The sequence below is a fragment of the Cynoglossus semilaevis genome, chromosome 9 (assembly GCF_000523025.1).
Source record: "Cynoglossus semilaevis isolate Cse_v1.0 chromosome 9, Cse_v1.0, whole genome shotgun sequence".
Lineage (NCBI taxonomy): Eukaryota > Metazoa > Chordata > Actinopteri > Pleuronectiformes > Cynoglossidae > Cynoglossus > Cynoglossus semilaevis.
Window position 1 is genome coordinate 10848964 of NC_024315.1, and position 10510 is coordinate 10859473.

Genomic DNA, 10510 nt, shown 5'->3' on the forward strand with positions numbered 1-10510 from the left:
TGCATTTAGACAGAAATAACAAATTTAATAAAAAAAACATTTATTTACTTGGATAAAGCTCTGGGTCTTTTATGTCAGTGCTTTGTTTCTTTGTTCTTGTTGTTTTAAATCTTAATAAAACTCATTTAGATTCAATATCACGTTTCCCTGCAACATGGTTAGAAAAAAATGAACATAGTCTGGGTTCATTAAACCTTTTAAATATCGTATATGAGCATCTGGTCCTGGTTAATATGATTCAGCTGGAGGAGTTTTGGGCATTTTTTTATTTTATTTTATTTTATTTTATTTTATTGGTCATATTGTACACGTGTATTAAATTAAATGGCAGTAAGTGTTGCTCTGATTTACTTTTATTTTCTTCTCATTGACAGAAGGCTGTTAAAAAGAATCTTCTGACCGACGTTGTTGTCTCATTAGACAATATAGCAATAAAACGGTGTTTTTATTTCAGTAACGGGAGGATTTCGAGGTTCTTTGACACCATGTAACACTACGGTGGACCGTGCTCTTGATCACGTGGTGTATCTAAGCCGGTCAGCTGATTGCCGACTGTCTTCCCGTGTAAAACCAGCCCAGTCGACTTTTTAGTGCCCTCTTACATTGAGATGTAAGGTAATGCAGTGACCACCCATATCCGGTTTTCATATTAAAATGTGAAAAGCACCCGCATCATCAGAGGTATACGCTAATCTAATGTACATAAGTTATGTGTTTAGATTGTCGACAGTGTAACGATAATGAAAATTAAATAAACAATAATGGATCTTAAAGTTACTTTTATTGTGAAAACGGAAGTAAGTTGTATTACTTACCGTCTGTCTAACAGGTGGGTCAGTGAATTAACCGTAACGCCTCTAGTATGGGTGCACCTAAAATTGAGTGTCTTTCTGAGTAAGGAGAAGCGAATGACGGAGTCCTGCGGGGGGAGGTACAGGAAACAAAATGGAAGGGAATAGAGATGAAGCAGAAAAATGTATAAAAATTGCGACGAAAGCCCTCGAAGCTGGAGACAAGGACAAAGCGCTGAAGTTTTTAAACAAAGCAGAGAAGCTCTACCCGACTGACAGAGCCAAAGGTATGAGTGTGAAACTGCTAGTAGCCGGTCAAAGCTAGGTAGACTCATCCTAGTGTGTGTACTGTCAAGCCCCAGCTGTTAGCGTAATGCTAACCTTTTCTCTAAATGGTCAGATTGAGTGTATTTCACAATCGAAACCGTTTAATTGGTAAACAAAATTGTCAACAGGCAACCAAGCTGTATATTGTTACTTCTTAAACGCTGAAAAGCTGTAAGTTGTAATGAAGTTAGCCATGGTTTTATGTGCTGATAGCAAGAGGCTGGCGCTGGCCATTAAGGAGCAAACGTTAGCCCTCTTTAAGATGATGTGCACTGGCGCAGCAGGCTATTGTGTTGCCATTTATTTGAAGAATACCTGACATCGTTTCCACCGCCTGGATGAAAGAAGGCAACATATGACACGTTCATTCAGCAGTAGAGACAGGTGTTAATCTTATAGCGCATTAATTGAGCCGAGGAGGGCCACAAAGCAAAGGCTAATCCAGGTCGCACGTCTGTCTCAGAGATGATAGTTGTGTCAAGTAAATCTGGAGGTTTTTTTTTATTATTTCATTTTTTTAAATCTTAACTTTACAGGCGTGTAAATTGACTGCATGATATGTTGTAGAAGCCCAAAGCTGCTCTACTGGCAGTTGCTGTCCTACTACAACCAGGGAAACTGCATATGCATATGTCTGATGATACGCTGCTAGGTTTAGAGGTTTCTCATGTGGTTCTAAACTCCAAAATTCTTCTGTGAATGGAATGGAATAGATTTACCTGCTCCATAATGTATTAATAAATGTTTCTGCAACTGAATATTATTAATTCAAGTTACAAATATTGTACATTTTACTGTGTAATGAATGAATGGATGGAATACTAAGCATGCTGATTCATGTATTAAGATGATGAGCTGCAACTTTAAATACCAGAGTAGGATTTACCAAATGATGGTGAGATTTTGTAAATGGTGAAGGAATATTACAATATGTAAAGAATGAAATTGCATTTGTTTAATTGATGAAAATGGTGAGTGACAAAGGAAGGCTGCTTACAGTTGATTGCTATTTTACCTGTTGTAATAAACACAGCGAAAAACAAAAAAGCAGATTTCCAGGTGTTCAATTGTAGCAGAGTATTTCTTTAGCAACTGTCTTAATACACTTGGAACCATCCAAAATATGACCTCAGCACTTAGAGCAGTCTGGTGCAATTCCATCCCATGCTGACTATGGTGCAGAAGGATATTCACAGTGTTACTTATTCAACCCAGGAAGTCTGTGCTCCAGTCTTTAACTTAACTAGTGCTAAGGTTTCCAGTGTTACTATTGGTGAATCATTGGCCGAACATCCCTGCAGAGGAATTTCAAAATGAATTGGCTGTTTCGATTTGAAATTTAAATTCCATAATATAGACTATACATCCACATTACATACTTTCTCATTGATCAAGTCTCTTAGACGTGTGGTTTTTCATTCACTAACAGACGTTGTTCGGCTTGCTTTCTTTATTTTAGCATTGCTGGATGCGTTAACCAAGAATGGGAGCTCAGCAGGTAACGGTGCATATAAAAGGAGGTTCACAGAGAGTTCACAAAGCTCTGGAGCAAAGTCACAGAAAGATGGGCAAGAGTGTGGTGGGGGAGAATCTTTAAAAGGGTTCACCAAGGACCAGGTTGAAGGTGTGAAAAGGTGAGAACTATTAATGTTTATTTTTATGTATGTTTATTTTGCTGGAAATTGGACAGCACTTTGTCATGTCTGATAGAGACAAGTCAACTCCCCACAGGTTTGCGTACACACAGTAGCTATTGCTATGGGGACATTTTAAACAGAGTCTTTTGCCCATGAGGGCTGAGAGACTGAGCGACGCAGAGTGGTGTGAATTAGATACCAGGTAACCACTACTTGCCCTTATTTTGCTTCTAAAATTAGAACATGTTGGTGAATCTAACATCCTGCAGGTCTGTCCTTACAAAATCAGTGATGGCAAATAATGTGTCTCTGATAAACAAGCGTAGTTGTTACTTTCCCACAGGTGCATTACAATTAATCAGAGTTTATCCTTTAATCCCTGGCGTTCCAATACTTAATGCCCTAAGGAATTTTTGTGGTTTAAATATTGCATCATTTTCTTCTAGGAGACACAGCACGACCCACTATGTCTCCAGTGATCTCATCAGAATTTCTATGGCAGTCATTAGTGCTTGTAGCGCTTAAGAACTGGAAATGTGTGACAGTGATTAGATTATGTAGCTTTAATGTTTTAATAAGAAAAAACAAGATACAATACAATGTCATTATACACGAGATACGGTGAGATTGCAGGTGTCTTCCATAGTTCAACACGTGTGCACAAAAGCAGCCACAAGAATAGATCCATGCAAAAAAACCAAAGCACATAAAAACAGACAAAAGTATGCAAATTATTTAAAGAATGCATATAATGTGTCACAGCAGGTATTATTGTACAACAGCGGTTACCTAAAGTGTGTGTTGACTGTCTGTAAATAGTGGGGTTAGACGTTCTGTAAGAGTCTGTTTTACTGACCTACGGTATAAGAGGTAGTGACCAGGCTGTGGATGGTCCTTGTTAATGTTCATTGCTTGTGAGAGGCGAGCAGGAGTCTGCAATATCCTCAAGTTATCTTTAAATGATTATATTTTAATTTTATTATTTTATATTCATTATTTTATTTTATACTTCTTTAAACATTTATATAGCTACTATGCTCTAATGCTCTGCACTTGTCCACCTGTGTTTCACTCTTTCAGGATAAAAGGGTGCAAAGACTATTATGAAGTCCTTGGTGTCAACAAAGAAGCAAATGAAGATGACCTCAAGAAAGCCTACAGGAAGCTTGCACTCAAGTTCCATCCAGACAAAAATCATGCCCCTGGGGCAACAGAGGCCTTTAAAAGTATGTTTGTGCTTCCATTTTGTAGCACTGTGAGGGATACAGTGGCTGTCATCCAATCAGAACACATACATTGGTCTGGAGGTGTTATACAAAACAGTGATTACACTTTCAGAATTAATGCCATGACCTTTTCCTCCTCCAGAGATTGGTAATGCATATGCAGTGCTAAGCAACTCAGACAAAAGACGGCAGTACGATTTGACAGGAGGGGAAGAGCCAAGCAGCCCAGCTCACTCACACGGCGGAGGCTTTGACTTCCATCGGGGCTTTGAGGCTGACATCACGCCTGAGGATCTCTTTAACATGTTCTTTGGAGGTGGTTTTCCTTCTGGTATGTTTGCAGCTCTTAAATTCATTATTTTCAATGAGGTATTATCAACATTATGTCCCTTGTACCATGTTGTTAACTTTGTCTGCTTTTTTTTACCATGTTGTTAACTTTGTCTGCTTTTTATTATTATCTCTTCAAATTTAAAAGACAACCTGAATCTACTGACATATTGTTGTCCTATATCATAAAGATCATGTTTTTTACTATTATTTTCAGCAACTGCACACAACGGCAGAACAAGTTACAGTCACCATGCAGATTATCGACAGGAAAGAACAGAAGAAAGGGGAGATGTACGTCGATGCCAACCGACATTGTTTTAACCCTTAATAATGAGCACGCAAAAATATATCTACACACTGTGCCAGTGCTTTAAAAAATCACATTACCCATTTTGTTAAAAAATTATATGATTTCTTGTTTCCAGGGTGGTTTCTCAATGTTTATCCAGCTAATGCCCGTCATCGTCCTGATTTTAGTTTCAATACTGAGCCAGATGATGGTGCCCACACCTCCTTACAGCCTCTATTCGAGACCGTGAGTACATTTGCATTTTTATTGTTAGTCCACTTTACTGACGTCTCATCCATAAAGGCACAATTGTAAGTAGCTGAAGTCCCTTACACTGTCTGATTTACTATATTTATTAGAAATAAATAAAGTTGTGGCTTCAACATCCAGCTTGCATAATATTTGCAGGGTGTCAAATTTTGATTATAATGACATCTTGTTGCGGGACGCATGTGGAATATCCGTCGGCCACTTTCGGCTTGCAGGCCCCGAGTTGGAAACCCTAACTGTGTATGCTGTAAAGCACCGACACTAATAAAAATGTGACTTAGTTTAATCAGAGTGAAATGCAGTATATATTATTTAGATATAAGACAAATACTTTTCGGTACCTGTGGCTTTTTGTTTATTTATTTACAGTGTTGTGTTGTACTGCCTACAACAGTTTTTCTGGTTTCTAAATATTGTAATTTTTTTCTTTCTACTCCGCTGTGTTCTCTAACACTGCCCACCAGGTCCACTGGTCAAACCTTAAAACGTCAGACGGAAAACCTGCATGTCGACTACTACGTCACTAAAGATTTCAAGTCAGAGTATAAAGGCTCAGCGCTGCAGCAAGTTGAGAAAAATGTTGAGGATGATTATGTAGCCAATGTAAGGAACAACTGTTGGAAGGAGAGACAGACAAGTAAGTGTTAACACAACAAAAACAATTTGTTTTCCTTCAGGACAGCTTTGGTTTTACTACTCACATTGTTTTTCGTTTTGTCATCATCCAGAGACAGACCTGCTGTACGCTGCAAAAGTATACAGGGATGACCGAATGCGTAAGAAGGCCGAGCTCATGACCATGGATAACTGCAAGGAGCTGGACCGACTAAATAACTTATTCAGGGGTGGATGATTAGGACATTTTTAGATTTAGTAAATATAAATGCATAGATGTATATGCTCATGTTTTTTTAAAGAAAGTCTTCACTCTAGAAGCAAAACTTAAAATGAATAAATTAAGTAATTTGTTGTTCAATATTTTATTAGCAACCATCTCACCTGCCTCCACCATCTTTGCTTCTTCATCACTACTGCTCACTTGAGGAACTGCCTTGTTAGGACCTGTTGAACCAGTAGAAAAACACTAGGTTAAAGACATCACTTCATATTTGCGCATCTGTGTTTTTTCTGGTTACAACATGGATAAAAGACTCTTGTGGATGATTCCTTTCGTTATCAAGCTATCACCCACTACACCACTGGTGACTTCAGGGACACATCTGATGGTTCTGTCCTCCAGAAAAATCCCAATCATCCCAGAAAAAAAGACAATATAGAGCATCAATCCATCGGTTTTGCTTCCTCCCTAACCCTCAGTGCAGATGAGGATCGGTGGGTAAAGAAAGATATCTGTGATTTTGTTACTTGAACATTTTTATGTTGGAAAAAATGTGACAATTGTTTAAGAGTTTATATGCAGAGACATTGGAACTTTTAATCACGAATGGTTGTTTATTTTCATTTGGGAATGTTTAAAATATATGAACCTATAGAAGAAAGACGTTTTCTTAGGTGTGCATCTGAACATTAAAATAAACCTAACCTCAGACTGGATGGGTGTGTTTCAGTCAATAAGAAAAATAAATTGTGTCTTATAGTACGTAGTTTGACTGTTTTAAAATATCTGTGGTCATGTGATAGTTATTGCTACATCTATTAGCAAATAGTTTTTTTTTATGAAGAGTGCTATAGATGTCCATACACATTACTTATCTGCAGGCTAGAGATCACTAATGGTCATTTTTTAAAGGGGTTTATTTTTTTAAAACTTTTAGTCTTCTTTGGTAATAAAAAAAATACCCTTTTCTTCTCCGAACAACTGCTGGATAAATCATAAATGCACTCAATATACCAAAACATATTCATTTCAATTTGCAATCTAATAGAATGGTGTAAAAAAAAAAATTCCATTGAAGATTAAAGTGTATTAACAGAGACAGGACTGTAGGGGGCTTTAAACTGGCGGAGTAAATTTAGATTTCCTCTTTTAACAACTCAGTTTGCAAATTTTTACCTCCACTCAATAAAAGACGTGAGGCAATTAATTTGTTCACAGCATCCGAATTGACACTATAGCAACTCCCGTTCGACAATTGGAGGCTGTTTCACATTATTAGTTCTATTAAAATAAACGAACTTGAATTAATGTTTACAGAGCTTAAAGCGGCGATTTACTGACGCAACTTTTGGCGTCATCTCCTATTGGTAATCAGTGTTCACGTGACAGCGTCAAACCAGGAAGAGAGGACTGCTCGTCAGAATAGTGTAGTGCTAGGTGCCTGGAATATAAACGAAAACTAGAAGTCAAAATAAACGATGGCGGCCAGGCAGAAGTGTGCGGAATAAAACAACCAGCGTAACAGCCTGTCGGAAAACTACGTTGTACGTCCTCGGCTTCCACAAAGACTATGCGTAACCACCACTCCAGCTATGTATTTTTGTTGTTGTTGTTCTGCTGCCGGGGGTTCTGCTATGTATCTGCGTGGGATAAGGAACCCGAGACTCCAGACTGGAGGACGACTCTGAAAACCATCCGTAACGGAATTCACAGAATAGACACGTACCTGAACGCAGCGCTGGACTTGTTCGGTGGTGATGATGGACTGTGTCGTTACAGGTGTAGCGATGGTAAACCAGACTTCACTTTCTTTAGTGATAATTTGTCTTTAAATGAGTTAAATATCCATGTCAACATGTCACATCTAAATGTACATACATTAAATACATATACATATAACCAATTAATCGGTCTCATTCAAATTAGGACACACCACATGCATAACAGAAGATTATTTTGATTTATGCCTCTGTGTAGTTACCAGCTTAGGATCATTCAGTAGGAGACAAACCTAGACTTGAAGCTAAAACATCTATGTTACCATATCTGTAATGGTACAGTCAGTCACAAATGGTCTGTGTATGATGTGGTTATCTCTGAAAACAAGATAACTAAAAAAAAAAAAGAATCTTTTACCTTTGCTCTTTGTCTCACAGGTTACAAGCCGGTCCCTCGTCCTAGATACAAGCAGCCACCACCCAATGGATGTGGGTCCCCGTTGTTTGGAATCCAGGTACTCTAATGTAAAAGGATGTGGGGATTACTCCAGTTTTCTCTGTGGCTGTATCACTGGTATTGAGGAAGTGTAAAACATTTTGGTGCAAGGTTTGATTTAGGATTTCCCGTGGTTGCTGGTTACCACAGTTGTAATGGCTGCAGCTGCTGTTTCTGATGCATCAATGCCTACGTCAGGAGGGTTGCACTCTGTTTGAATTTTTACTTTTTATTGCATATAATACATATTAACTGCCAGATTACAATCAATACATGCTTACTCTTACTGATTAAAGAATCAAATTTTATGAGAAACAAATATTTTTTGTATTTTTTGTTATCATACTCATAACAGCTTTGGGGCTGTTATGAGTATACCCTAAAATAAAAGCCAATATTGTAAAAACATTTCCAAAGACTTAATGTATAGTAATACAAAATATATAGTACTTTTTGAAAATAATGTATTTTGTTATTTCCTAGCACTGTTTAGCAACTTATTGCTCGTAGTATTCACAGTAGATATTCATAAATATTGAACTGCTGTGTCCAGTTTGACATAGGCATCCCATCAATGACCAAATGCTGTAACCAACATGATCGATGCTATGACACCTGTGGCAGAGAGAAGCAAGACTGCGATGAGCAGTTCCAGGACTGTCTTGAGACGATTTGTAAGAATGTGCAAAAAACTCTGGGATTGGCCAAGAGTGTCCAAGGTGAAATTACATCCATTCCTGTAGTTTTTATTTAATGGTTAAACACAGGTTTATATACAAATAAACCATACAAATACATTTAAAAAACTGTTTCTAATATTCACTGGTAAAATTTATTATTTGTGTTTCAACATATATTACAATGTTGATTAAGTGCAGAAACAGGCAGCGCACTTAATGTAGTGTCTAGCAGGGGGAAACAGTGCTTGTTTTGTTTGTTTTTGCCCTCTTTTGATAGATTAGGATAATATATCAAATAACCCGAGATTATCATGTTTACAAATTATTTTATTATGATAACTCATTTCAATCTTAATCTACTGAAATTGCTTGAGGGAACATGTTTTTCATCAAACTAACACCTATCATTGTTTGGCAGCCTGTGAGTCAGCAGTGAGTCTACTGTTTGATGCCGTCATGCACCTGGGATGTAAGCCGTACCTGGACAGCCAGCGGGAGTCCTGTGTTTGTCAGTATGAAATAAAAAAGGAACTCTGACACTGTAGCAGAAACTGGACTTGGAACATACTGTGGTAAAAACAAGGAGCTATTAGAGCTTGCAACTAATTACTCCAATAGTTTTCAGATTTTCTCAGGAATCTTGTTAGACAAATGAATGTAGCGCTACATTAGTGCATATTGAATATTGTTCTGGAGGATTTAATAGTTTATATTTTCTCAACATGGTGTCATGCACTTTTGTTAAATGAAAATGTGGATATTCTCTTTATATTAGCAGATGCTTTTAACTTCAGCTGTACTTTGGTCCAGGATGTCTGTATGTGGAGGAGCTAAAAGGGGATAACACAGTTGAATGATGCACAACTCAATGTCCTGGTGAGGTCTGCTGAAACATATCAATTTGTGAAGACAAATAGAACTTGAAAATAGAAGTTGTTATGAAAAGTTTATAATACTTTATATTGTGTAAGGAAATGTCCATTGACCTTGAATAAATTTGTTATTGAGTCACCAATGCACCTACTGTATACTCTAATTTTTGTTTGATTCCAAGCCCATATTATGTTTTTTAACCGTATTACTTATCAAGAATTTGGTCAATTATTTCCTTGCTTCACCCATTATAACCAGTGAAAGTCATTTATTAATTAATTAATTCTCATTTTGACGCATCTCACCACTGCACACAACAGAATTTGACCTCTGTCTTTATCCCATCACATGGTAAGCAGTGTGCAGCTCAAGTAGAGCAGCAGGGAAGCAGTGTGTTTGGACGATGTCATGCTCAGTGCACCTCAGTGGAACCTGGTGAGATTCAGGGTACTGTCGCTACACACAAGCAGCTTGGTTGCTTGCAATTAAAATGAATGTCACCTATGTACAGAGACACTTTGTTGGTCAATCACACATGGTGTATCTTCAAAAGTGTTGTCTTTCTTACTTTGACAAGATTTTGAAAAATTCTCACTGCCTTATTTTTCAATAGACTTTCTGTTTTAAGGAGTTGTTAACCAGCAAAGCACTTTTGATTGTCTTCTGAGATTTATTTTTTTTAATTCCCAAATGAATTGTATGTTTTAGCCCATGGTTATGTTTTTGAAAACTGTACAATTAATTTAAACTTAAATGTCTCTTATAAGTATGTATTATATTTAATTGCAATATATTATAAATTACTTTTTAAATTGTGAAATATACAAAGTCATTACTACAATATTGTGAATAAAAGAGACTTGTCTGGATAAGGTGTTTTAGTCTCTGAATCCACTTTAAATGCTACAATATTGTGAATAAAAGAGACTTGATAAGGATGGATAAGGTTTTAGTCTCTGAATCCACTTTAAATTAATTGGTTTAGTCTAGAGGTTCTCAAACTTTTTATACTCAGTGCTACCTGAGAAAACA

At 37.2% G+C, this 10510-nt stretch overlaps 2 protein-coding genes across 3 annotated transcripts; both read left to right on the forward strand.

Moving 5' to 3' along the window:
- The first annotated feature begins 854 nt into the window (after positions 1-854).
- dnajb14 (DnaJ heat shock protein family (Hsp40) member B14) lies at positions 855-6427 on the forward strand. Its single transcript, XM_008317169.3, has 8 exons — positions 855-1078; positions 2578-2752; positions 3836-3981; positions 4124-4312; positions 4529-4605; positions 4740-4849; positions 5338-5510; positions 5602-6427. Exons 1-8 carry the CDS (start codon positions 946-948, stop codon positions 5724-5726), a joined length of 1128 nt encoding a protein of 375 aa, XP_008315391.1. The 5' UTR covers positions 855-945; the 3' UTR covers positions 5727-6427.
- Positions 6428-7073: 646 nt separating this feature from the next.
- pla2g12a (phospholipase A2, group XIIA) lies at positions 7074-9624 on the forward strand. 2 transcript variants are annotated; one of them, XM_025058774.1, is made up of 5 exons: positions 7074-7501; positions 7868-7944; positions 8479-8644; positions 9024-9177; positions 9381-9624. In XM_025058774.1, exons 1-4 carry the CDS (start codon positions 7282-7284, stop codon positions 9140-9142), a joined length of 582 nt encoding a protein of 193 aa, XP_024914542.1. In that variant the 5' UTR covers positions 7074-7281; the 3' UTR covers positions 9143-9177; positions 9381-9624. The 2 variants fall into 2 exon arrangements, with proteins under 2 accessions (XP_024914542.1, XP_008315390.1); XM_008317168.2 differs by having other exon boundaries at positions 9024-9624.
- The last annotated feature ends 886 nt before the right edge of the window (positions 9625-10510 follow it).

What these genes read in the sequence shown, in the direction of transcription:
- pla2g12a (XM_008317168.2), top strand. Translation starts at nt 7,282, where the DNA reads ATGCGTAACCACCACTCCAGCTATGTATTTTTGTTGTTGTTGTTCTGC. An exon ending in CCCCGTTGTTTGGAATCCAG is followed by an intron (nt 7,945 to 8,478) that starts GTACTCTAATGT and finishes TGCTGTGTCCAG; the next exon opens with TTTGACATAGGCATCCCATC. An exon ending in ATTGGCCAAGAGTGTCCAAG is followed by an intron (nt 8,645 to 9,023) that starts GTGAAATTACAT and finishes ATTGTTTGGCAG; the next exon opens with CCTGTGAGTCAGCAGTGAGT.
- dnajb14 (XM_008317169.3), top strand. Translation starts at nt 946, where the DNA reads ATGGAAGGGAATAGAGATGAAGCAGAAAAATGTATAAAAATTGCGACG. An exon ending in TACAGCCTCTATTCGAGACC is followed by an intron (nt 4,850 to 5,337) that starts GTGAGTACATTT and finishes ACTGCCCACCAG; the next exon opens with GTCCACTGGTCAAACCTTAA. An exon ending in TTGGAAGGAGAGACAGACAA is followed by an intron (nt 5,511 to 5,601) that starts GTAAGTGTTAAC and finishes GTCATCATCCAG; the next exon opens with AGACAGACCTGCTGTACGCT.